This window comes from Drosophila hydei, unplaced genomic scaffold, assembly GCF_003285905.1.
Source record: "Drosophila hydei strain 15085-1641.00,03,60 unplaced genomic scaffold, DhydRS2 tig00000001-arrow-pilon, whole genome shotgun sequence".
NCBI lineage: Eukaryota > Metazoa > Arthropoda > Insecta > Diptera > Drosophilidae > Drosophila > Drosophila hydei.
The window spans coordinates 11,671,515-11,697,425 of NW_022045643.1; the positions used below are offsets into that span (position 1 = coordinate 11,671,515).

A 25,911-nucleotide genomic window follows, 5' to 3' on the forward strand; every position below is an offset into this window, starting at 1 on the left:
TAGTGAATCCCATTAAGCATTAAGAGTTGAGAGCGTTGAGCGTTGAGCGTTGAGCAACCCCCGCCGAACAGTAGACAACCCCTCGAGCGGCCGGCGATTTAAACTAATAATCAACGCATCAGCAAACATTGTCGTTATTATTCACGCGCCTGTGGCGCCCCCTGGCGGTTGACTGCTGACAGATTGCCTGGCAGGTCGGGTGGTTAGGCTGGGAATTGGTATTGGCTTAGGTGTTGGTGTTCGTGCTGTTCGCGTTACAAGTGTATGCAGCAATCAGTGGGGCGTGAGCTATTTAAAAATCCTTTATTCGTTTACAGTTATAATTTGCCTTTCGTTTTGTATCACATTAAAATATAGATTTTTTATATACGCATATATATTACACAAGATCGGGCCAACAATATATATATAAAGCACTAAGAACTTAGGAGCAATTAAGACTATGTTAAGCTATAGATTTGATTTGTGGTAACTAAACTGCTTAGTTTCGATTCGAATTTGTTCAAACTGTTCTGAAATGTCCTGGGCTCTTCAGTGATAATGACAACTGCAAGGCTTACCCAGAGTTGGTTGCATCTAATCAAGAATATACTCATGTAGCAGGTTGATAGGAACAATTTGAGTTTTATTTATTTAGTTTCCGTTCAAATTTCTGCAGTGTGGAATTTGTTGTATGTCTTTTCGGATAGCATATCCTCATATATATTGATTGTTGTTTATATACATAGCTAAGTACCACATAACCAAAGTGAATAGTCATAGACGTAGTCCGGGAGGGGGCGAACAGAAACAGAAACAGAAACAGAAACACGCAACATAAAACAGAAACACACAAAGATTCGGCTAATACTAGGGTCCTACAGAAGTAAGTGGGCAGATCTGATGGCTGCTGCCAGTTTGGGTGGGGTGTGGGGGGCGGGGCGGTACTTAGTTGCTGTGGTTGCTCCAAATTTAGACCGCATGCTCCGCAGCGGCAGCGCCGTAGCGCAGCGGAGTCGGTCAAATAATGTTGGGCGGCGTTGTGGCCAGCGCTGGGACGACTGCGACGGGCGAGGACTTGGATGACTTGACACAGCCGTAGGACGAGATGCCTGTGCCGCTGCTGCTGGGTGGTGAGGGCGGAGTATCTGGACTGATCAGTGGCAAATAGCGCCATGGATGATAGATGCTGCCGGCGTACATGGCCTGCAGACGCGCCTGCAGATCCAGCGCCAGGGTTGGATCCAGCGGATAATGTGCCAGCGGAAAGCCACCGGGCACGCGCGGCAGCGACAGCTCTAGTGGCGATCCAAAGCCATACTTGGCGGCCAGCGAGGTGGGCGAATGCGAATGGGAGTGGGAGGCGGCGGCAGCGGCAGCGGCCGCTGCTACTGCGCTCAGCTGCGCGTGATGATGATGCGCATGAGCATGGGCGGGATGTGGATGTGGGTGATGCGGGTGGTGATGATGATGCGGCAGGCCCTGTGCATGTGGCGAATGCTGCGGCTGCGCGAGATCCTTGCCCAGCTGACCAGCGACCGTAAGTCCAGAGCTTGTGCCTGATGTTCCGCCTCCGCCGCCACCGCCGCCCGGCACTGGGGACTTGTTGAGCGTCTTGGGCTTGCGTCGAGGTCGATATTTGTAGTCGGGGTGCTCTTTCATGTGCAGCGCGCTGTAAATTGAGTAAATGTTGAAACATTGATCAAAGATCGGGCCACGGCATCGATATTAAAGCGATTGAACGATCACGATGATATCACAAAGTCAATCTGTTGCCCAGTTGGCTTGGCCATAAAACTGAAGCCGCTCAATTCCCGCATGACAATTAACTGACTAAGAGATACCCTGTACTTTGTGTGGGCATATGAGCAAAGCTTTCAGCTAATCAGCGACTGAGCGAACATGAAAAAAGGTTTTCCAATCTGTATTTTAATGTTAGAAAAACCTTAAGAATCGTCTAACAGAAGATTCTTATAAATGAAATTCGACTTTTTCAGCTATATATAAATAGATAAAGATTTGTTTTGGGATTTTTCATTTGCATGACAATATATCTTGTATCTGCTAAAGTCTCTCGCGGCTCATACCCGGCATGAACTGTGCAGGGTATATGGACTGAAGCCAAAACCCTTCCATAAAACCTCTCCTGCAAGACTCAGTGCTTATCTGATGCCGTTTAGCAAGGCAGTGTATCCAAAGTTCTGGAGCTCTGGAGTAGGCATTCTGTAAGCATTCCCAGCTGCAACAATGCGCAATTGTTGACATTTGTTTGTCAAACGATAAATGTTGATAAAAGGTGTGTATTATTGTGTTGTTGCTGTTGCTCATGCTGTTGTTGCGGTTGTCACTTTTGCTTTCTGTGCCTGAGCTGCTTTGGCTTTGTTGCAGTTCCCATACCCTAATTGGTCAGCCTTGTTATCTCTGCCCGAAAATAAGCAAAAGAAGTAAATTTCAAATCGAAATTGAAATGATATGCGATCCGATGCGAGTGCCGTCTTATCGCCGCGTCGCCTCGCACTTTGGCAAATATTTGAACAGTGTTTCTTGTTTTCGAACTTGATAGTTGTCTTTATTTATGTATTTATATGTATCTGGTTGCCTCAGCCAAGAATTCGAATGGCCATTAGGTTAAGCCCCAGCAACGCGAACGACGGCTCATTAATTATTGTCAGTTAACATTTACTCAGCCATTTGGCAGTCCAATACAATCAATAAAGGATTTAGACAGTGCAAACATTGCTCACTTATCACACTCTACCTACGAATTGAGGTCTCATGCAAAATGCAAAGGGCCACAAAAATATCTATAGAGCTGTTTACCCAAGATATGCCAATCGAACGTGGCCCGGCCCAGAGCTCCAAATGCTACTCAATGCCCCTTTAGAGCCTCACAATAGCTGCCCATTGTCTTAGCTAATCGCTCAAATTGTAACCAGACAACAAACCCACTTGCACACACACACACACACACACACACACACACGCACACACACAGATGCAGTCACTCACCGCAAACGCTTGGCCTCATCAATGAATGGACGCTTCTGTGATTCGGTGAGCAACTTCCATTCGGCACCCAAACGCTTCGATATCTCTGAATTGTGCATTTTGGGATTGTCCTGCGCCATTTTGCGTCGCTGTCCCCGGGACCACACCATGAACGCGTTCATTGGTCGTTTAATGTGGTCATGATGCGAACTGCCATTCGAGTTGGAGTTGTGTTGTTGTTGCAGTTGCTGCTGCTGCTGCTGCTGCTGCTGCTGCTGCTGCTGCTCTAACTTGGGCACCGCTGGAGGCGGTGGTGGCGGCGGCGTTGTGGCTGCTCCGATTGTCGTTGGCGGTGAGAGGCTGCTGCTGTGATGACTGTGACTGCTGCTCCCACTGCCACTGCTCGTGTAGCCGTTGCTGTTGTGGATGTGGCTGTGGCTGTGGCTGTGATTGCGATGCAGCAGCGCCGAGATGCTCGTCATGGCTGCGCGCTGCGACTGTGAAGTTGGGTGCGTCAGGTGAGTGGCCCGCTTGCCGGCTGTCGGGTTATCCAGGGACTCCACTGCGGTGCACTGACCGTTTCCTCTATGTGTCTGCAGGCAGAGCTGTGCTGAAATGCAAACGGTAATGGAGTTCAATAGATATGCTTTGTTTGTGGCATGGCATCACATCGCTTTGCCTCGCAAAGTACCAGACGTGAGGTGTGTGGGTTCCGCTCTTGATGGGGGCTGCTTCAATGGACAACGTAACAAAATCTGATAACTGCGAGGGGGTCAATGCTGGGAATGAGTAATCGCTCTGGGAAAAGAACAATATTTCAGCTCGAACTATATGAAAACATGCTCATAGAGGAGGCGCCTTGTACTTTTAATATGCATTTAACTATTTCCGGAATTTTAAAGCTGGAAATTCCTTTGGCTTCCCCCAATAATAATATGTTTGCAAACTAGGCATGAATCATTGAACAAATATTTTGAGTTCAGTAGTTTTTATCAGGTACAACAAGACAAACAGAGACATCAATAAATATTTAAACTAACATTAAATTATAATTTACATATTTTTCCGAAGGAGGGGACGACTCTAAGAACTGATAGCTGCTCGCTAGATTTTCTGAGAATGTTATCTAAAGTTCACTATATAGTTAAATATATATAGAAACAGTTCCGATAGTTTGTGCAGAGATCCAAATGCTTTTCTGGATTTTTAGTGCGAGATATATGTATTACATATATGAGCAAAATTGTATTATTCTTATAAAGATCTAGTCATAACGGCGATCAGTTGTAACCAGTTGAGCTCAGGCCTTAGTAGTTGAATTATATCAGCACCTTGACCCCTTTCTAATGTTTACTTAAGAATGATAGATTCCAGAAAGTCGACTAATTGATATGTGGGGAAAAGTAAAAAGTCAATCAGTCAATCAAACAATGTTCAAATACACATGTCAAATGAGTCACTTAAGGCTGTTATCTTTTGCTGATATTCATGAATGCTTACCTTTTGTACAGTTGCGGATTTGGTGCCGTAATCCCGAGAACGGGTAGATCTGGAGTTCGGTTAATAACACTGTTCAGGAATGCAGAGCTTGTTGACACTTTTAATCTTCGAATCGTTTCGCCTTTGCGAGATATGCTGCACTAAATGTTATTAAATGTGCATTATTTATTTTGGCTTTAGTTAAGTTGAACTCAGATCTAAACACTTGGAATAGCACTTGACAAACGCTTTTGTGCGGCGCTCGAAGCTTCGCTTCCTCTTCAACTGAACTAACCCCGAGCCGAGTGTGTTGCCGGAGCCGGTGCGTCCGTATCGAGTGCGCGACAGTTTTGATTTGAACCACACATTCTATGGACTAAGGGCACAATCTATGGATGGCATTCGAAAACTTGCGACAGTTGGCGGAACAAAAACGGGAAAAGCGGCAAACAAAAACTGAAATCAACTCAACAGCGAGTGAGTGTGTGCGTGTGTGTGTGCGCGCGTGTGTGTGTGTGCGCGGGGGTAAATTTGTTATTGTAGTGGTTGCATGTTGGCTGCTCGCTCTTTGCGCCACAGGAGCGAGCAAGAGCCAATTAGCGTGCGACAAAGAGCGAACAAGCAGCAGACAACCAGCCAGAGAGAGAGAGAGAGAGAGAGACAGAGAGTGAGGGAGAGAGAATGCGCGACGGGTGTTTGTAGAGTTGTTGTTGTTGCTATTTTTGGTTCTTGTCGTAACAGTTCGGAGGACGCGAAGACGACGCTGGGCATCGCCAACGTGGCGGCTAAGTGATAAAATTTGCTGTCTCTGCTGCTGCTCGCAGCTCACGTTTCTTACCTTCTGCATTTTGCATTTGTGTTTGTGTTTGTGTTTGTGCTTGTGTTTGCTCTCGCTGTCGAAAACTGTCTTCTGGGGTCTCTTTTTGTGTTGACCAATTGTTTGTCCTGTTTGTCCGTTTCCACATTTACACGCACTTTCGATGCTTCTCTTAAGGTGAGATTTGTGTACGATAATCGCGACCGAAAACGCAGTTGCTTATCGAACTGTGGCTGACTCCTTGTTTGCGCCCACGATCGATCGTAAGTGTGAGCAGAGCGCAAACACCCGATTATCTTGTGCATATTCCAGTCCCTATGCATGTGTGTGTATGCAATTGTAGCTGCACTGAGATACCCTTTGGCTGCCATTGTTTAGAAGGGGAGTGTCGGCTCAATTGCCCTCCTTGTTTGCTCGCTGCTCCACAGGAAATTCGTCATCCGTCTCTACCGAACTGCCATTATTTTCCGAATAATTGGAGTCATAAAATTTAGCAAATTTGTTATGCTTCGATTTGCGATGGGGGTCGATGTAGTCCAATTCGCTCTTATAAAAGAGCGTCTTTTATGAAACAGTTTTGTTACGGAAATTAAAGCTTAGAGAAGAGCTAAAAACATGTTTGTTTTGAAAATCTCCACTTGATGCACCTTTACCAAGCTGTTTCGCGCCAAAAGCGGCCAAATTTCAAAAAGTTTTTCCTTTGCCACCTTGCGCATGCGTCGCTCTCCAAAGCGCTTGACTCGCTGTGTAGAGTTTTTGGCTAGCAAAGCGGTGGCTGGGGTTGGGAGCAGACGCCCCCTAGCCCGTGATATTAAAAATGGCAGCGCTATCAACTGTTGCCCACACTGCGGCAGCCACCCACACATCCCCAGCCCAGTGGTCCCTTTGCAAGGCTGCGTTGCGCGCATGTCGACGCTCGCTTGGCACTTTGGCCAATGGCATAGACAATGCTGCGGAGGAGTGGGAGCTACGGATGGCGCTGCGGCTGCTTAGACGCGTTCTCAATGGTGACGGCTTTTTTATCGTTTTTGTTTTGCATGCGAGCTGAATGCATTTTATTGGCCAAGGCGCAGGGCCAAGACAATGGGCAGCAACTGGTGGCCGTAGTTTTGTTTGACTTCTGCTGCTCCTCTCACTGCCACTCGCTTAACTATGACTGTGACTGCTGCTACTGCTGCTGCTCACTTCAGGCAAGTGTTATCGTGTCCTGGCACACACTATGCCAGCTGCCATTTGTTCTCGCATAATGGACATTATGGCTGCTCTATTATGCCCGGCATCGGGACAATGAGCACAGCATCGTTCAATTCCGCCAACTAACATTGCGCCACTTTGGCAAGGACCCAGCGCAGCACCGCAGCGGAACTTGGCCTGCTGCATGATTGCCATAATTTTGGGTATTTTTGAAGAGCTTTCTGTGACATTTGGCCAGTCCCTCGGCTGCTTCGACTGAGCCTCCACTCATTGTCCACTGACTACGCATTGTTTGCCTGTGTTTCAGCTGCCATAATTTATGAGGAGTCGCCGACAACGTCGTCATCGCCTCCATCGTTGCCATCGTTACCGCATCGCCCATAATTTCCATGTGCGGCCGAAACTTTTTTAGCCCCAAAATGGAAATGTGGCTCGCTAATCGTGATTTGTGTTTTAAATGAGCTCAGCGAAACCGATGCAAAAAGCGAAGTTTGAGCTCTGCAGTGGCTACTGAAGTAGTCAAACTGTGGCCAAAGCAAATTTCTCCGTGCAACGAGTCGAATCTGATGATGCTGGTATAGAGTAATAACTGGCTTTGTCCCGGTCAAGTTTTTTCTTATTTCTTTATCTCTTTCCCCTTTGATGGTCATAGAACTCTCAGAAAATATATTTTACCTTTTGGTAAAATGACCTTTGTCAAAAGTAATTCTGAAATTAATTTTTTAAGCCTTTAATAGTCTTTGGTGTAATCATATAAATGAAGATACTTTAAAGGGCTTAGAACTAAGTTTCCTTTAGCTGAAAACTAATAATAACTTAAACTATTAATATTTATAACACTAAAAGAAAACGTACTCATATATATTTGAATTTAAAAACGCACAAAATATAATTTTTGGAGCTATAAAGAAGCTCAATAAGTGTCAGTTTAAATATATTAAAAATATTTAATTAGAGTTTCTTAAGTTTTTCCGTCTCTGACATTTCAATTAGTATGCGAAATTCATAATCGTGAACATATTCCTAATTTTAAACTATGTGAAATTTTCAAAATCTACTCTCATAATCAGCCAATATTGATAATATATGTTAAATGCTTATAAGAATTTTCGATTTCATAAGTTAAAATAAAATAATGTCAAGTCATGAACCCTAGATGGCGCATTTGTGCCAAGGTGAAATTAAAAGTGACGGCAAGGTGAATAATACACCCCTTGGTGGCGCCATCTAGCATACAATAGCGAAACCATTTGAATTAACGCACTCTGGCGAGTGCTGAGAGAAGTTCTGTACAATTACCGTGTACGGCATATCTAGCGGTAATTTTTAACACATAAATATGAAGAGAATCTAAAACGGCATCTAGTTGTTAATACGCTAACTGAACTATGTTAGCGCCATCTCAAGTTAAAAGAAAATTAAATTCCATATCAAATTAAACTTGGCCATAAAGTGAAATTCATGAATGTATTATATTTTATATTCTATGCAATGAATTTATTGCTGCAAGCTTCACAATGCGCCATGTAATGTTGTCCCCACCACCGTTCGGGCAGCTTCGCTAATTGCGGCTGCGCTCAACACAGCGTAAAATTAATTAAATTTGCGGCGATTTTTGCACCTTGAGTCGCACTAATTAGTGGCTAACGGTAATTTGATTGAGTTGTTGCCGCTACTTGAGCAAACGAAATGCGCGGCGTGTGTTTGTCAACGGGCCACGGCAGCTGATTGGCCAGAAGGAGCCGCCACAAGAAGTTCCCTTAATTAGGAAGCGTTTAACGTTTCGCGCGCTCTTGACTTTTGTCAGGTCTACAACCCCCGCCAGCGTGGCGCATACTGTGCTCACTTCCTTCAAGCACCCACCCAACAGCCAGTCGCTTACAAATAATTAAAAATTAAATGGAGTATAATAAAAAAAAGCTTAGCCTCTTTTTTTCTTTTTTACAGGAAAACTTTGATTTAGCTAAAGTGTCGTGAAATTAGGGAAATAAAGATATACATATAGCATCGAAAATAAAATTGAATATAAAAATTTATGATATCTTGTGCTGTTGAAACTATAAGCATTGCTTAGATCGATAAAGCCTTCGCAACTAACTCCTTAAGTTGCTTCATTCTTTACTTTTCTTGTAAAAGTCGTCGATTTTATGGAATCGGGCTTAGACATTATCCACCTCTTTTAGAGAGACAAGGACTTATTGTGATACCCTCTGCTAAAAAACACATCACACGTTTGAGTGGCTAACCAAATGCATGTTGCAGAGTCATGCTAACCGAATGAAGGCCTAATTGAATTTGTGCTGCACAACTTTGCTTAGTCGAAGGGTCGCGACTCGATCACTGTGAAGTTAATTATTTATTTGAATTCGCTCATTTGTTTTGTTGTATCTTGTTTTTGTATTTTAATGTTGTATATGTGTAGAATTTAAATACATTTAAATTTATGCTATGCACTTCGTTCAGCGTTTAAAACATAAAAAATTGCACCGCTCGTTGTTCTGCCCTTCGTGAGAGTCCTCCAGCACCTGCTGGTCCTGGCTGCTGTTCCTGCTTCTGCCTCTGCTTCTGCTTCTGCTCCTTTGCTGTGCAGCTGCTCTTCGATTTAACAAAGCTTATGATTAATTTACAACTCGAGGCTTAACTGTAAAGTTGGCTACGTTTAACTTTAATCTCGCATTTCCTAAGTCATAGACAAGTTTAACTCCTCGCTACCGTTGGACGATGGTGGTCAGAAGATGACCGTCAGCGGTCGACGAAAGTCTGAGGCGCCTCCAGCGCCGCCGCCACCGCCAGCTGCCGCACCGCCGCCCACACCGACGCCCACTCCAACGCCAACTCCGGCGGCGGCACTGGCCAACTGGCCGCCATATTGCTGAGCATATTGATGAGCATAGTCAAGGCCCACATCGCTGGGCGAGTGTAGATGCGGCTTCGCTTCCACCTGTCCGCCCGCGTCAAGCTGGGGCGTGGCATCGCGCTCATCCAACCCGCTACTACTGTTGTTATTATGCGAGCTGCCGCCAGCACTGCCAGCACCACCACCACTTGCACCGCCCGCTCCGCTGCTGGCCATTAGCAGTTGGTGCTGCTGTTGCTGCTGCTGTTGTTGCTGCTGCTGTTGCTGCTGCTGCTGCTGCTGTTGCTGATGATGCGCCGCCGCGTGCTGCTGTGCGCCATAGATCTTGGAAATGTCAAAGGCATAGTTGGCGCGATCCTGATACATTTTCGAGTCGAAGTAGGCCTTGGTCAGCACACTGGGATCCAGGTAGGCGCTGTAGGCACTCGCCTGACTGCCCGCCGCAGCAGCTGCTGCATTACTCAGATACGAACTGCGTTCCAATGCCGCAAATTTGTCCATCTGTCCGGAGAGAGTGGCCTGAATTAATTCAGAATAGAGTAGTTGAGTATAATCAATACATGATAAAGATATATATAACTGTTAAGCTAAAGACGACAGCCGATGCCAAGTATAATTGCGTCTAATTCGCTCGCTGCATTGAGCGCTTCATTACGAACAGCTTTCTAACGCGGGTTTCTTCTTCAGTCAGTTCAACCTATCAACTAGTCAGCCAAACTAGTAAGAACGTTGCAGACGGCTGTGACCGACTTCATTACACAAGTTCACAAATGCTTCGAATCTGAGGACCTGCTGACCCTGCTGCACTCTGAACTCCAAAATACAAAGTTTCATCAAATGTTAAGACGCAGGCGAAAAACGACGGGAGAGAGCGCGGGGGGAAGGGGAGAGGGGAGAGGGGAGAGGGGAGAGGGGAGAGGGGAGAGGGGAGAGGGGAGAGGGGAGAGGGGAGAGGGGAGAGGGGAGAGGGGAGAGGGGAGAGGGGAGAGGGGAGAGGGGAGAGGGGAGAGGGGAGAGGGGAGAGGGGAGAGGGGAGAGGGAGAGGGGAGAGGGGAGAGGGGAGAGGGGAGAGGGGAGAGGGGAGAGGGGAGAGGGGAGAGGGGAGAGGGGAGAGGGGAGAGGGGAGAGGGGAGAGGGGAGAGGGGAGAGGGGAGAGGGAGAGGGGAGAGGGAGAGGGGAGAGGGGAGAGGGGAGAGGGAGAGGGGAGAGGGGAGAGGGAGAGGGGAGAGGGGAGAGGGGAGAGGGGAGAGGGGAGAGGGGAGAGGGGAGAGGGGAGAGGGGAGAGGGGAGAGGGGAGAGGGGAGAGGGAGAGGGGAGAGGGGAGAGGGGAGAGGGGAGAGGGGAGAGGGAGAGGGGAGAGGGGAGAGGGGAGAGGGGAGAGGGAGAGGGGAGAGGGGAGAGGGAGAGGGGAGAGGGGAGAGGGGAGAGGGGAGAGGGAGAGGGGAGAGGGGAGAGGGAGAGGGGAGAGGGGAGAGGGGAGAGGGGAGAGGGGAGAGGGAGAGGGGAGAGGGGAGATGGGAGAGGGTAGAGGGGAGAGGGGAGAGGGGAGAGGGGAGAGGGGAGAGGGGAGAGGGAGAGGGGAGAGGGTAGAGGGAGAGGGAGAGTCTTTTCTCTTTTCTCTTTTCTCTTTTCTCTTTTCTCTTTTCTCTTTTCTCTTTTTCTTTTCTCTTTTCTCTTTTCTCTTTTCTCTTTTCTCTTTTCTCTTTTCTTTTCTCTTTTCTCTTTTCTCTTTTCTCTTTTCTCTTTTCTCTTTTCTCTTTTCTCTTTTCTCTTTTCTCTTTTCTCTTTCTCTTTTCTCTTTTCTCTTTTCTCTTTTCTATTTTATATTTTATATTTTATATTTTATATTTTATATTTTATATTTTATATTTTATATTTTATATTTTATATTTTATATTTTATATTTTATATTTTATATTTTATATTTTATATATCATATATTTATTTATTGCCCTCCTAGTGATAGATGATCAAAGATGATCCTGGCAATATATCCAAATTTGCATTATATAGGAAATAATTAATCTGCTTCATGATAGGCGTAATTGGCTCTTGTTTGCAAAGAAGGACCTGCTTCTGCTGATCGCTATGGGGTATGGATGGGTGTGTGTGGTAACCCTTGGTTAGTGCAAATTGCTTAACACTTTTGTGGCTTTATTTGACCAACTAATTGTGGATGCGAGATGAACAACCCCACACGGCAAGTAAATAGAAAAACACGTCGCTTCTCGGCTCAGTTTAATGTTATTTGATTTGCAATACGTTTCTCATTGCAACAGCAGTTGTTGGTAGGTTTCGGGGTTCGGTCTTGGGCCTTGATCTGGGAATGGGACTTGGCTTGGAACTGGGTTCTGGCGAACGGGTGTGCTAAGTGCGTCAGGGGTTGTTTTGCTTCATATCCGTTTTGTTTTGAGTGGTTGAACCGAGGGGTTGCTCCCCGTTCGCAGAGCACTTTGCTCTGGGCTATAATTATGTTGTTAACACATCATCATCACCATCATCATCACCAGCAACAACATCAGCGCCAACAGCGGAGTCGGAGTCGGAGTCGGGCTCGTAGACAGACCCGGGCCCCTTCCCGTGTGTGTTTTGGGCCGAAAGCGTTTTGGATTACAATTTGATTTGATTTGATTTGCGCCCAATTGGGAATTAGTGAGGATTGGTAAATATTTTGATGCACGGCGATTTACGCGGCGCTGATGTTTGTATTTCGGTTGCTCTCAATTGGGCATTATTTCGTCAGTTAATTGATTTAGCTGGATGTGTTCAAGTGGTTTGCTTTGAGCCTTGAGCCTGCCAAGGTTTCGGCTAGGGCAGGTGGGTAAAATGTCGCAAAGGATATTTTGCTGTTGTCATTGGGTACATTTCCGAAGTCAGCTGTGTAAACTGTGTAATGCTTAGAAACAAGAACTGTTTTGAATCAGACACGATTGTTGTCTGCAGCTAGCATTGCCCCAGCCCCTTTGTGGCTCCGGAATGTTTCTAAACTTGGCCTTTGTGCGTGTAGATATGGCCAGCATAATAGTGAGATGTAGCAGTGAGTTGTGGAAAATAAATGGCAGCTTGGCCGCCTTCTAATCCGCCCACTCGCGTGCAATTTTCATATACAGATTTCAGTTTGGGGAACGAGAACGCCTGCTGCCTTTAAAGTTGGTCTATTATTATGAAACCACGGCCGGGCCGAGGCATATTATTAACCAAGTATTGCTATTGTTGGCGAGTAATGCCAGGCTTTCAACACCCGCAACGCATGTTAAACAGCCGCAGACATCAATCACAGCCTCAAATAGGCAGCCAAGAGCCCGGCTCCAACAAAGCCAAGCAACAGTCATGACTTTTAATGGGTTGTTAATAAACACACATCCCATGACTGCTCGTGCGAGGGAAACAGGAGAGCGAGAGCGAGATGGAGATGGAGATCGAGAGCCAGATCTGAGGAAAGGTCTGAGCAACGCCCTCAATGGAGCCGGAGCAGGCTCCACGCATTCGCTTCAAGTGCTCCAACTTTTAATTGCCAATTTTGTGTTTTTCCTTTGGTCAGCTGGGCCTCGCACCCCGTTGTCCAGGTCGGTGTAGCACCTGCCCGTTATTTGTTTGTTTTTGCGCCGAGGCCTTGTTATCTCGGCGATCTGCTGCTTGGCAACTAAATGTGTAATGACAACTTGTGGCAAATCCTTAGCATGACATGTCAGAACTCAACCAGGATCGAATCGTGATCAGGAAGCGTGTCGCGCTTAGTCACGGCCGCCTGTTTTCCGCCTTTTAAAGTGGGCGTCTGCCATGGGAGTTTGTAATTATGTTATTAAGGCGACCCGCGTACCGATCGATGTAATTGGACGCGCTACCGTTCAGCATTTATTTTTTTGTATGATGGACGTGCCAGGCACTTGAGCGCTTAACCCCCGCCCGACCCAGACGCAGACGCAGACGCAGACACAGGCCCAAGGTCCGGGCTTTAGAGTGTGGATCTGGAATACGTTGCAGACTAGACCAGTACTCACCTGCGTTGTCGTTGGCGGCGATGTCTGCGTGAGATGGCTGCCCAGGTGATAGGCGGCCGCTGTGGGACCGGGCGCAAAGTAACCCGGCGAGATGCCTGCAAGTGAAACCAAACAAAGTGAAGTGAGAGAAGGTAACAAGACAACAACAACAACAACAACAACAACAACATCAGAGGAACAGAAAAAATAAGTTTACAATAATTATGACAATGGTTTCGGGTCTGTTGTGTGCTTAAAATAATTGCCACTCGAAATATTTTGCGCCCCTTGTTCGGTTAACTCTTTCATATATTTCGGCCCGAGTTAGCTCTTTCTCTGTCTGCCTTGCTTCGACATAATTGTGCGCTGAATCAGCTATTTTGGGAGAGTTATCTCTGTATCTGATAGATGCCAAGCGGTCCTAACCAATTGCCCTAAACGGTAGTCGTCCAGCTGCCCTCTTGGCCTTTTGTTAACGGGGTCTCGATAATTACAAGCGCCGCTTATTGAAAGTAAAATAATATAAAGAGAAAAAAAGAATTAAAAATAAGAAAAATACATTTCATTCATGGCGCTAGTCAAGAGAGTCTCCAAATTGCTGGATGCTGTGGCAATTAAAATTGCTTAGACAACAAAGTTGAAAGCATTTTTGTTCGGCTCAAGTAGCGACATTTCGACATCAATCGACTTGGCATCATCTTCATAGCTATTATATATCATATAACAGCGGATTAGGTGCTGGACAAGGCTTTATCTGGTAGCTGCTGCTGCTGCTTGTTTTCTGCTTCTCTTATGCTAAATTAACATCACAATAAACTCTGAAGTCTTGTGTTAGTATCGAAAACAACTTTTTATATTGTCCGACCTAGGCGCTGTTCAGGGACTTCTTGTAAGCCCTCGGAGAACTGTTTTCTTTTATAGCAACTTTGCCAAAGTTAAGGTATGCTAATGTCTTTGCTTTCTAAAATTTATAATATTTATACACAAAATACGTTAAATAGTTTCACTAAATGCTCCAAATGCATAAATGAGACTTGAGCCTCTCTGAGTATAAGTTTATCGAGCACTCAATCAATTATTGAAATATTAATAAATATTAATATTTAGAATTATTATTAATAAGTAAACAATGTGACTCTTTCATGAAGGCTTCTCGAGCTGAGCCAGTAAAAGACATTTATTTAATGCCTTTCTTCTCGCTCCCAGCTGTTGCATGCCTCAGTTAGCAGCTGCGCTGCGTCCTAGTCTAACGCTCTTTAGCTACAATTGGCCATCTTTGTCTGGCAAAGCCATTTTAGATAGTGCCGTGTGCATTGAAGTGCGACTTGAGCAGAGGCAGAAGCCTAATTCGCTTTATTTATTACGCATTTCCTAGTATTTTTATTATCATTTCCGCTGCGCATAAATCATCTGGCTGGCATTGTCCTTAACCCGGGACTCACTGATGCCCGAGTCGCCAACGCACAAATTTGCTGCCACATCAGCAAAGTGAACCCAAGAAAGTTGCGTTAAATTCGAGGGCAAAAAAGACAAAAAACGTGACAAATGCTAATTTAAGTCCTCCAACCAAAAACAACTACAGACCAAACTGCCAGCCCCGCCAGCCCCGTCAGCCCCGCCACTGGCAAGCGAAATCATGAATGTTAACTTATGCTTATGCCCTGCCTGCGTCTGTCCTCCTGTCCGTCGTCCTTCTGGCTGTCGTGTCTATCGTGCCTCTCGTGTGTGTCTGTTCTGTCACTTGAATTGAGTTGTTAAGCCAGGATGATGACTTCACAGTTTGTCAGAGCTTGCGAATGGGTGGTTCCGGTGGTGCTTAGTTGCCACCCCCTCATGTCGCATGCCGCAAGCCGCACGCCTCACCCTACGGCGGACGCCATATTGTGCAGGTGGGGGACTCTGTGTGTCGCACAAACAAAAACCCAGCCAGTCGAGCGCTCGAGTGTGAGGCTAGTTTGTCATATTTTCATTCAGTGCTTAGCTTCATTTATAGTGCTGCGCCTGCCACATATCGTGCCACATTTGCATTTGTCTTACACCAAAGCTCATAAAACTCGCCCTTCTACTTTGCATAACGGCTTCTTCGTGGCATGAAACTTAATTGGTTTTATTGATGAGCTTGTCTGAGGTTAATCTGCAGTTGCTTCAAATATAAATATTCCGTTTTGCCTTCGAAAAACTAATTTTGGGACATGCTTCTAGCCTTTCTTTATAGACCAGTCCTTAACTCTCTTAGCTTAAATATGATTTTTAAATGGTTTCTTGCTTACCTGCACGTAACGCCTCCACTGGCACCGATGGGTATGGCATGGGATACGGATAGCCATCACGTCTCAGAGCTTTGGGCTTGCGTCTGGGACGATACTTGTAATCGGGATGCTCCTTCATGTGCATGGCGCTGTGCAGATAGAAGAAGCCAATGGAAAGGAGCATTCAGCTGGGCAGAGGGCTTTACTTACCGCAAACGCTTGGCCTCATCGATAAACGGACGTTTCTCTTCCTCGGTGAGCAGCTTCCATTCGGCACCTGCAATTGAGACACAATGCCATATGATGTGGGAAGTCGTTAATCCATTAGATACTTTGCGTGGGGCACTTGAAGCAGTTGTCGAAATGTGGCAACACAATGAAGCGCCTTCATGTCAACCTGCTCCAGAAGTGGACGCACATAAACATAATTTCCTATCAGCACACACACACACACACACACATGGAGTATAAACTTGTCTTTTCTGTGGTAACAAGAAGGATATCAAATACGAAACAATGTTGTCGTCGTCGTTGTCGTTTTCCTCCTCTGGCACTTCCTTTGCACAGTTCTATCTCTTTCTATTGTCGTTTGGCCATCTTCAACGTCTGTCTCTGTCTGTGTGGCCACCATTGTTGCCAGTTTTGGCATTGTCGTTGTCGTTGGTTGTTGTTTGTCTCATTGCCTGTTTGTCAGCTCCGTCAGTCAGCTCCTCATGCCACTCAGGTTGGCTCAGACCGGCAGTGGCTGGTTAGAGTATGCTGCCGAGTCCTTGCACGATAATGGCCCGAAAACCAGCAGGTGGTTTGGGCCCGTTTGGGGGCGTGCTTTTGTGCCGCATTCTGTCTCGCTCACCCGCCTCCGACATACCCAGCGCTCGCTTCGAGGGCGGCAAGTGAGTTTGTATTTTGTACTTTGTATTTGTATTTCTATTTGTGTTTGTATTTGTATTTGTATTTGTGTTTGTATTTGTGTTTGTATTTGTGTTTGTGTGTATATGGTACATGGCATATGCACGTGCCGCACTCTCATAAGTGGCAAGTGGCAAGCCAGGACCCTCTTGCCTCTGTGCTAGTATGTCGCCTCGTAGGCAGCTCGTGCGTTCGCATTGTGTGCAGAAATTGCAAATGTTTTTAAGTTAATGTAAAATGCTATAATGACATGTGTCAGAGGCCCGTTGATAAGATCTCAAATGTCGCACATTTGTCTCAAGTGAGCTCATGTAACTTGTATATAAATATATATATGTTAATATATATATTAATAATATTTATATTAGTATTAGTAATCTCTGCACATATAACATTTTAATGTAATTTAAACGATTTTCTGTCTCTAAATTATCTCTAGAAATTTATATTTTATTGTATTCTTTCGTGATAACTGCAAAAGCTAAATATTCTTCATTAGATCAACGATGATTGACTCGATCTAGCGCACTCCGTCTGTCTTGTAGACCTAGAGGCTTTAATCATTGTATACCTTAGGCATTATATCAAATATTATATAGATTCCACTTCCTTATGAGCAATAACAATTAATATTATAGCTCTGGCCTTAAGGCGCTTCCCACTACTTTTAGCTGTCTTTTTCCTGCAATCTGTGCTTAAGTTCAGTTTTTATTTTTAAATTATTCAAGTCAATTTTCCTCTTTCATCTTTGACTAATGCCTTTCCAAGCTTAATTTTAAAAATATTGCCTTATATTTTTGTTATAAAATAAATTTTAAAAATCAAGCTAAAAAATAATAATATCAAATAAATAATATAAATATATGTGTATATATATTTATACATCAGTGTAGACTGGCATTAGTCATTAAGATTAAGTCAGTTGATAAGGCTTGTAACTTTGCTTAGGCACTCAGTGGAATTATAGTTGTTGTTCCTAATCCTTTTTCCTGCTTTATTTTTATTTTCTGCCTTTATTATTTATCATCGCTTTGGGAATTGCACTCTGCCTTCGGAGCTTCTATTTACCATAGACACTGCAATTACTATTCCAATAATAAAGCTTAGTTCAAACCCTTGCGCTATTCCATTGGAGATAATCGTTGCTATTGTCTGCTATGTCGAAGCAGATTCTAAGCATATGCGTTGAGGGAAATGCTTAACAAAAGAAGTGGACTTGAGGGAAATGTCCTTAATTAGTTATAACGTATAATTTTAGTAGCTGTAAAGCACACATACTCACACTGTCACACAAATTGCATTGTTGAAGCGACACAATACTAATGAGAAGCTATCTACTATCCATAGGACGGGTTTGACCGGGCTAAGAAGGCACTGCTGTCAGGCCCACACACACTCGAATAGACAGGCACACACACACACACACACACAAGTTGAGGTAGTTGAACAAAAACTATAACAATAAACGTAGCACAAAAGCACAATTGTGCCAAAAGACTAGACATGTGCCCACACCCACACCCACACCCACAGCCGACGTCGACGTCCACATTCACGTCCAGGTCTGAACGCCCCCCTCAATACGAAGTCGTTGGCACTCATAAAGCAAGTAGCTGCCCCCTAACTGGCTAAAATACTAATTTATAGATACATTGACAGGCCGTCCAAGTGGCAACTGGGCATCAAATGCGCAACTTGGCTCCTGTGCACGACACCTTGTGGAGCATTTAGCTGGGGCATAGACTTCCAGACAATTCACATAATAATAAACAAGACGCAACAGTAAGAGCAGGAGTGAGAGCGAATGAAGGAGACAAAGAGAGAGAGTGAGTGAGAGAGAGAGAGAGAGTGGAGAAGTATCTACAAGTTGTGCAGTTGTATAAACTAAGGAGGGCGCACTGCTGAGTTGACATGCCACAAAAGGATGACAATTGGACAATGTCTATGTTTGCCCGTTGTCGTCTGGCGCCTCCCCGTTCTGGAAGGCCTGGGCGAGAGCTGCAACTGGAGCCGGTTGAGTGGCCAGCTTAATAATTGATATGAAAAACAAGTACAAGTTGCACATGACAGTTGCCAAGATGTGAGATGGCTGCCAGCTGAGCTGGCTCAAGCATAATTAACAAGTTTTTCCCCAACGGCCTAAAGAAACACTGGAAAATGTCGGGTGCTAACCACAGAGCAAATATTTATTTATAACAGACGCCGGCTCCAGTTGCAGTGTGTAGTTCACACAGCTCACAATTGGGGCTGCGAGTAACCTTAACTAGCCCAGCCACAAGTTCTAGGAGCGGGGCTCAGGCCACTTTTGGGTCAGTTCTCGAACTGAAGCTAACATTCACACATCACACAATTGGGCCACTTATGGGATTATGGAGTCTGGACGTGAACTATCGGGGCTCTGTTTGCTGTGCTCTGAGCGTGGCTCCCACTCGCGCGTTTGCTCCCAGCTGAACTCACAGTTTGACCAGGGATTAAACTGTTTACACAGCAATTTGACGTTTTCAAGCGCTGGAAAAGCGGAAAAAGTGACCCTTGGCTTATGAGCGGCTCACATTTAGCAGCAAGCAAAGCTCATCGAGAATGTAATACAATTGCAGTCATAAAGTAAATTTAAGTCCTAAAGCAGTCTGATGTTTGGCTTTGCATGTAGTTCATAGACCAATACGATTATATTAGGTTTTATTACCACAGCTTGAAAGCTAAGCTCCTAATTTGTTTGTGAGGGAAAAGATATGAATATGGCTAAGAATTGATATTTTGAAACTTAGCAGAGATGTTTCTTTGTATTCACTCACAGATATTATTATAATATAAGCTGTAAAAATATTTAATAGAAAAGCAGATGAGAGACTATGCCTAAAAGTTAGATTGAGTTTGGTTGGGTTGGGCTGGAATAGTTGATGATTCTTGGCAACAAAATCTTTGCCTTAACTCTGATATTTTCGACGTTCTACAGAAGATAAAACTTCCTTCTACTGAGTGTTCAACTATTTGAACAGAATTTGCTTTTCTTTCTTGTTGCACAGTTGCAGTAGGTAGTAAGATCCCCAGATTTATTTCGCGACTAGATTGAGGATTAACAAGATACTGAAATGGAAACAGATCGACGTTGCTACTTTCGCCTGGATGCGTTTTCCTGTTGCCCTTCCTAGCATGGACATCTCGGCATCTCTTTGTTGAGTAGAACGCCCCAAAGGCTCCCTTTTATAATTATACAACTGTTTAATTTTTATGTTTCCCATTTCAATTGAGCGTGTTGTAATTAAGTCGAAGTCTTTGAATGAATCGACCGTCTCACACACCTGTCAATTGCCATGCCGACCTTCGGGCTGTGCTGTGCAAAGTGGAATCGTTGCCTTTTACCCCAATTGCAAACTAATCAATTGTTTGCGCTTTATTGTGCAACAAAAGGACTCCGTGGGCGGGGCAAAAGGCTTGAGAGTTCGACCTTTTGTTGTGTGCTGGCAGCGCAATGCAAAGTCGCAATCGAATCCAAGTCGAAGTCTTTGCCATTGTTCGCGACCCGTCAGTCAGTCAGCCAGTCAGTCAGTCAGTCAGGCTAGCATCCATCTCTCGGGGGGCTTTGTTTAACAATATTTAATATTCCCGCTGGAGCTGGGCCGGTAGAGTTTTGATTAAAAAAAAGGAAAAACGAAGGCGATTGCCGATTCGACAGGTTTTCAATTATTTTCAAAACAATTTTCCATTCAACAGAAGAAGAAAAAGCGACTGCCATTTTGTTGATGTCGCTTGCCACCGTTTGCGCTGTTGTTGCAATTGTTGTTGTTATTGTTGCCGCTGCCCATTGTTTGTTTTGTTGTTAATTCAAATTTCCAGACAGTAATTAATGACAGTTACAATTTCAATTAAGCCCAAGCGCGCGCGCTCTGAAAAAAATGCTTTCTATAACACATCTTTTTTTATTTTACTTTATTTTATTTTATTCGCATTTGCTGTTGTTGTTGTTGTTGTTTTTGTTTTGCCTTTTGTTTTGCATAATAAAATAAATGGCAACGCCGACGGCTACGGCGACGGCGACGCCGATGCCGACGTCTGAAGTGCTCTCCAGAGTTGCCAGTCGCCAGTTGGCAGTTACCGTTACTCGACGCTCAACGCTCTTTGCCAGTGCCTTTCGCATTGTGCCTGCGCCTGTGTGTGTGTGTGTGTGGGTGTGCGTGTGTGTGTGTGCGCTGAGAAAAAAGTAGCTTTCGCGCCGCCATTTTTTGTGGCGCCTTTGTTGCTGCCACAGTTTTTTGTTTGCCGCCTTTTCTCTGCGCAATTTTTCATAATGAGCCATTTTTTTGCTGAATTCATTTTATTTCATTTAATTGAATGCCAGGGCAAACTTTTCAAGTGCAAAACTTTGTCATTTGTGTAAATGTGGCAAATGGTTTATTTATTTTTATTTTTTCACGAACTTGCCACACTGTTGCAGCACTTGCATTCAAACTTCACTAAAGTCTCTTGGACGCTGCTTTAAATGGTACGTATGGCTTTGCAGGCACTGTCAATTCCATCGAGTTTCGATTCGTTCCTTTTCTATTTCCTCGTTATCTTAAGCGAGTTACCTACATCTTGGGCTTCCCTATGACCCACTCTGCTCAAGCACTACAATGGTGAATGGCGTCTTTTTCGTGTGCCCTGCTCAAAAAATCGAAAACTCAACAAAAGCTGCAACTGACAGCAAATATTACACAGAACTGTCAATTGACATAATGGATTTGCCAAAATACAATAACAACAACAACAACAACAAAAAGGTGAAATGAAATGGGAACAAAAGCTCACGCCTTCCCACAAAATCTCAGCCCAGCAAAAAACTCAAGTTTGTTCTGGAGTGTATATTGTGTTTAAATTGTTGTTGTTGTTGTTGTTGTGCATCGATTTTCATATATTGGTTTCGGCCTGCTACTTGAACTTTGCCTGCAAAGCGTTTGCAGCCAGTTGCCTGATTAAGAAATGTCTTTAAAGTCTATGAATGCGAAAAAACATTCATATCGTTGGCAGCAACCCTTATTGCCTGGCTATAACAGCTGCCACTGAGGTAGATGTAATGCGCAGAATGATCTGAGGTCTCTCAAATTTTTATATCAATTAATATGATTTATGAAACAAATGAATTATGCAAATATCCAATTTAATAGGTAACGTTTGGGACTTGGCAACAATTAACGTGGTATTCTCTAGTCGATAACTGTTTTATTACAGCGCGCCCCATCTGCTGCCCCTCTTCGAGTGCAGCGAGTTTGGCTTTTGTTGTTGTTGTTGTCGCGCTCAACTGCACTGCAAGTGAGTCGCGTTTAATTTGCATTGTTTTTGCTTAAACAAAGGTAAAAAGAAAAAGTCATTTTACAAGTGCTTCTTCAGTGGCGGAAACTCGTTGGGCGAGGTGAAATAAGAGTGGAAGTGGAAGTGGAAGTGGAAGTGGAAGTGGAAGTGGAATTGGCAGCCCCCCGTCGAGTTTGATTAAAAAATTGCACAAAATGGCTGCCCCAAAAGCTCTGTGGCAGCAACATTCGCCTTCTTATCGACGAGGGAGGCCTCGTTGTTATCGCTGTTATGACAGCATTTTTGTGGGCCTGATTAGTGCAAGGAGCAGCCGCAGCCAACTGAAGACTCATGCAATATGCATGAGCTGGCCGAAAAGGTAGCTGCGTCGCCTGCCTGTTGCCCCATTGTTATGCTAAAGATTTCTGCTGTCACTTGCCACGTGCCTCACGGGTTGTCTGGCTGCGTGTGTGATTGAAATTGAATTTGATGCGAATTGAAAACCAAAACCTAGAGGCCCAGATAAGACTCGTTGTTTGTGAGTGGGATTAGCCCTTGCCGCCGCCCCACTAGAAATAAACTACTTAACTTTGCAACTAGTTAAGCGGCGAGACAATGCTGCAGGAGGCACAAGGCAAGCGGCGATGATTTGGCAGAGTCTCACTCGGTGGGTGGGTGTATAAGTGTGTGTGTGTGTGTGCGTGTGTGCGTTTGTGCGTGTGTGTGTAGGCAACCCTTCTCTGAATCGTATACGAGCATAATCAACAGCTTCCTTGGCTCGATCTGCTCTTCCTGCCATTGTTTGACAGCCGCTTGTCAGTTTTGACAGTTGCGTTGAGTGCGCGCAACGGACGAGTTTTTGGTTTGTCATTGTCATAAACCGAATTTGGAGTGGGTGGCAAGGGCAGGGACAGGGTATACCAGTAGGTATTACGTTGATTAGTTTAAGTTGCATAGCCAACAAAGAGAAAGAGGCGCAGAGTGAGGCAGGGGCAGCGCGTGAGTGGGCGCGAGAGATTGGCAGGTCGTGTGCCGCCTCTTAATTTAGTTTTGTGTGAGATTCTTTCATTGTCTTCAGATTACAGACATACTACTTGTGCTTATATAGAAAGCCACGGCTCTCACCCATTGTGGTTCATTAAAAAAATGTAGAGATTAAAGCGCACACAGTCTGAAAACAATTCGGATTCCAGCTGAGCTGTTTGCGTGCTCTTGAGCCATTTGATTCAACTTGCGGCACAGCTAATAACTGAGGCGGAGAGTTCTGACTAATACGTTTATAGAGCTTGTACAAATATAATCATATACCAAATAAATATGTGGCTGAACTTACCCAGCCGCTTGGATATCTCCGAATTGTGCATTTTGGGATTATCCTGAGCTATTTTGCGACGCTGCAAGCGTGACCAGACCATAAAAGCATTCATTGGACGTTTTATGTGCTCCTCGTTCTGGCGTTTCGTTGTGTTCTGTATCATCAGGCTGAAGAAGACATCGCTGCGAATAGATTGGGCTGAAGCTGTTAAATGAACGATCTTCAGGGACGACTGAGAGCACCTACCTGGCGCTGCTGCCGCTGTTCATCAGGCTGCCCATGTTCTGGTGCAGGTTGCTGATGGGCGACGCCTGCGAATTGTGATGCAGGTGGGCGGCGGCGGCGGCTGCCATTACGCTGTTTGACGTGCTGGACGTGGACGTGTAGTGTACCGGGGCGCTCGAGTTGGAGCTGCCCAGACTGTGACCCGTGCCCGCGGCCAGATGCTGGCCAATGCCGTTGCTGTGGGGCTGGTGCGACTGCGTCTGCGACTGGCTGTGTATGGAGCCCGCCCCGGAGCTGGCTGCCTGGCTATGATGCGAGGCTGTGGAATGGGGCTGCTGCTGCTGCGCCGCCGCGGCGGCAGTTGCTGCTGCTGCTTGGTGATGCTGATGCAGCTGCGAGTGCTGCGAGCTCAGGTGATGAGCGGCCGCTGCAGCTGCCGCCGAGTGATGCAGATGTGGGTGCAAGCTTAGAGCCGAGGACCCGTTGCCGTTGGGGGAGCCGCCGCTGCTGTTGCTGTTGCACTGATGGTGATGATGCTGCTGACCCAGCTGGCCCAGCGACAGTTGCTGGCTATGATGGTGGGCGTGACTGTGGGCGTGACTGTGTTCACTGGAATGTTGCTGCTGCTGTTGCTGCTGCTGTTGCTGCTGCTGCTGCTGCTGCTGCTGTTGCTGCTGGTGATGCTGTATCAATTGGCCCAGATGCGTGCCGCTGCTGGAGCTCACCGAGCTCAAATGACTCTGCAGTGGATGTGCGAGCGATAATCCAGAGAGCGACAAGTGCGTGGATAAGCGTTCCATCATTTTTCAGATGGAGCTGCAGTCGAATTGCTGCTGGCTCTTGGCCGGGACTCTATGCTAGCTGGTGTGGTGTCAGTGGTTAAGGTGCTTTGAAGAGTACAAGTCGAGCTGTTGATAGAGTTAAGTTTGCTTTAGTCACATGGAATCCCTTTCTATTCCGTACTCATTTAAGATTCTTGCAACAAATCAGAATTAGAAATTGATGCAGCTTTGCCTTCATGAGGCTCTTGGGCTTTTGTTATTCAATTAACTAATTGATTTGGGCTTTTAAAAGTGTGTCGCCTGTCGCCTGTCGCCCGTACCCCAAAACTTCGCTCCAGGCCGTATCCCCCCGCTCCAAAGCGAAAACAATGCCACTGGCTGGCATTGGTGGCGGTCGCCACCTCAACTCGAGATTCCGGCTGAATGAAACCTTTTCTCTCGAGCTCTTTGTATGCGCCCAAATGTCAACCCTTAGAAAGGACGGGTTGCACACGCCGGCGACGGCGTCCAGAAACATACTGGATACGTCCTGTTCATTATGCATCTGGGCACTTGAAAGCCATTTCTTTTCAATTTCATTTTCAGTATTCGTCGTCAGGTCGTTGCCGTTGATAGGTTTCGAATCTCAGTCTTTAACCATTCACATGTGCGTGCATTATAATCGGGATTTATGTGGTCCACTTGATGCCCAAATGTGTGTGGGTCGCTCGCATTAATGTGTTAAATACACACCACAAATACACACTCACACACACACACACATATGTTTTGTAGTGGCAAAAGGGTTCCCAGCTCATGGTCAAGAAGCAGCGTCCGGCTAAACGCTTTCAATTTGCTTAATGGTGCAGTGACGATGACGACGCTTCGATTCTGGACTACAATTGAGCTGGGCGTGCGGAAGACATTCGACTAAATGGAGCCACATAAGTCCGCATAGTCCGCATCATGGCAATGCTCTTTAGCGTGCATAATGCTCGACAAATGTGTCATACGCACTGCATATTTGCATAGACGAATTGTTCGTGCTTGGGCTGGGGGCTTTAGCTAAATGTTTGGCAAACAGAGTGTTTCCAAATTTAAAGTGTGCATAGGAAAGCCTCTTATATAAGCTTTCTTAAAGAGCGAGAGAAGAGTATTCATGTCAATACTTGCTTCTAAGCCTACTATTTAGTTAAGGTGTCTAAGTCAGCTGGACATTTAACTAACGGTATAATTAGTATCTCGTGTTCTTCTCCTCTACTTCCGATATCATATCTGATCCGTCTCTGAGCACGCAGCACTGCTCAACAGTTTGTATATATTAAATACTGTAATTATTTTTTTTCAATTTCGGCGATCTCCCACCGCTTGCCCGTGTCACCGTTATCCTTATCGTCTGCCGATTTCGAGTTCATAATTCTCTTGTATCCTACGACAACTGCGACATCTGCACTGCTTCCGGGCATTATCCACTTGGTGTTAAAGTAAAAATTGCCCAGGCATGCGTATTAAGCATGAAATTTATGAAATGCAAAAAGGGAAGGGTTTGGGGACTGGCAACCTGCTGCACGATAGAGGACGAGGGCGAGGGCAGGGGAAGCGCATATTTTTGTAATCCTTATGGAGTGCAAACAAATTTCTGTGTTGTCAACTTGGCATGGAATGCTGTGCAGTTATAGGGAGCGAAGCGTTGTGGCAGCAACTGCTTCTGCTTGGAGTTGGTGCTTGAGTGCACCACAGGCTACCGCCAGCACACCGGTTGCACCACCAGCTGTGCACAAATTGCACTCCAGATATTTTTATTTGCTGTGAATATCAACGGCAATGCTACCAGAGATAGCCCCAGCCCTTCGATCCCAAGCCCTAATGCTCCCACACATTAGTCGACTA

The 25,911-nt window shown here is 45.4% G+C and overlaps 2 protein-coding genes across 4 annotated transcripts; both read right to left on the reverse strand.

Moving 5' to 3' along the window:
• Nucleotides 1-474: 474 nt before the first annotated feature.
• LOC111600925 (transcription factor Sox-1a) lies at nucleotides 475-4,782 on the reverse strand. 2 transcript variants are annotated; one of them, XM_023317290.2, is made up of 3 exons: nucleotides 4,468-4,782; nucleotides 2,989-3,572; nucleotides 475-1,651 (listed from the first exon to the last, which is right to left on the reverse strand). In XM_023317290.2, the coding sequence occupies exons 2-3, from the start codon at nucleotides 3,447-3,449 to the stop codon at nucleotides 1,000-1,002; spliced, it is 1,113 nt and encodes a 370-aa protein (XP_023173058.2). In that variant the 5' UTR covers nucleotides 3,450-3,572; nucleotides 4,468-4,782; the 3' UTR covers nucleotides 475-999. The 2 variants fall into 2 exon arrangements, with proteins under 2 accessions (XP_023173058.2, XP_023173057.2); XM_023317289.2 differs by having other exon boundaries at nucleotides 2,989-3,577.
• A 4,160-nt stretch (nucleotides 4,783-8,942) lies between these two features.
• Nucleotides 8,943-24,160, reverse strand: LOC111600970 (putative uncharacterized protein DDB_G0288537). Of its 2 annotated transcripts, none has more exons than XM_030224556.1 (6): nucleotides 23,282-24,160; nucleotides 23,054-23,217; nucleotides 15,754-15,820; nucleotides 15,565-15,692; nucleotides 13,316-13,410; nucleotides 8,943-9,815 (listed from the first exon to the last, which is right to left on the reverse strand). In XM_030224556.1, exons 1-6 carry the CDS (start codon nucleotides 24,061-24,063, stop codon nucleotides 9,186-9,188), a joined length of 1,866 nt encoding a protein of 621 aa, XP_030080416.1. In that variant the 5' UTR covers nucleotides 24,064-24,160; the 3' UTR covers nucleotides 8,943-9,185. The 2 variants fall into 2 exon arrangements, with proteins under 2 accessions (XP_030080416.1, XP_030080409.1); XM_030224549.1 differs by having other exon boundaries at nucleotides 8,943-9,833.
• Between the last annotated feature and the right edge of the window lie 1,751 nt (nucleotides 24,161-25,911).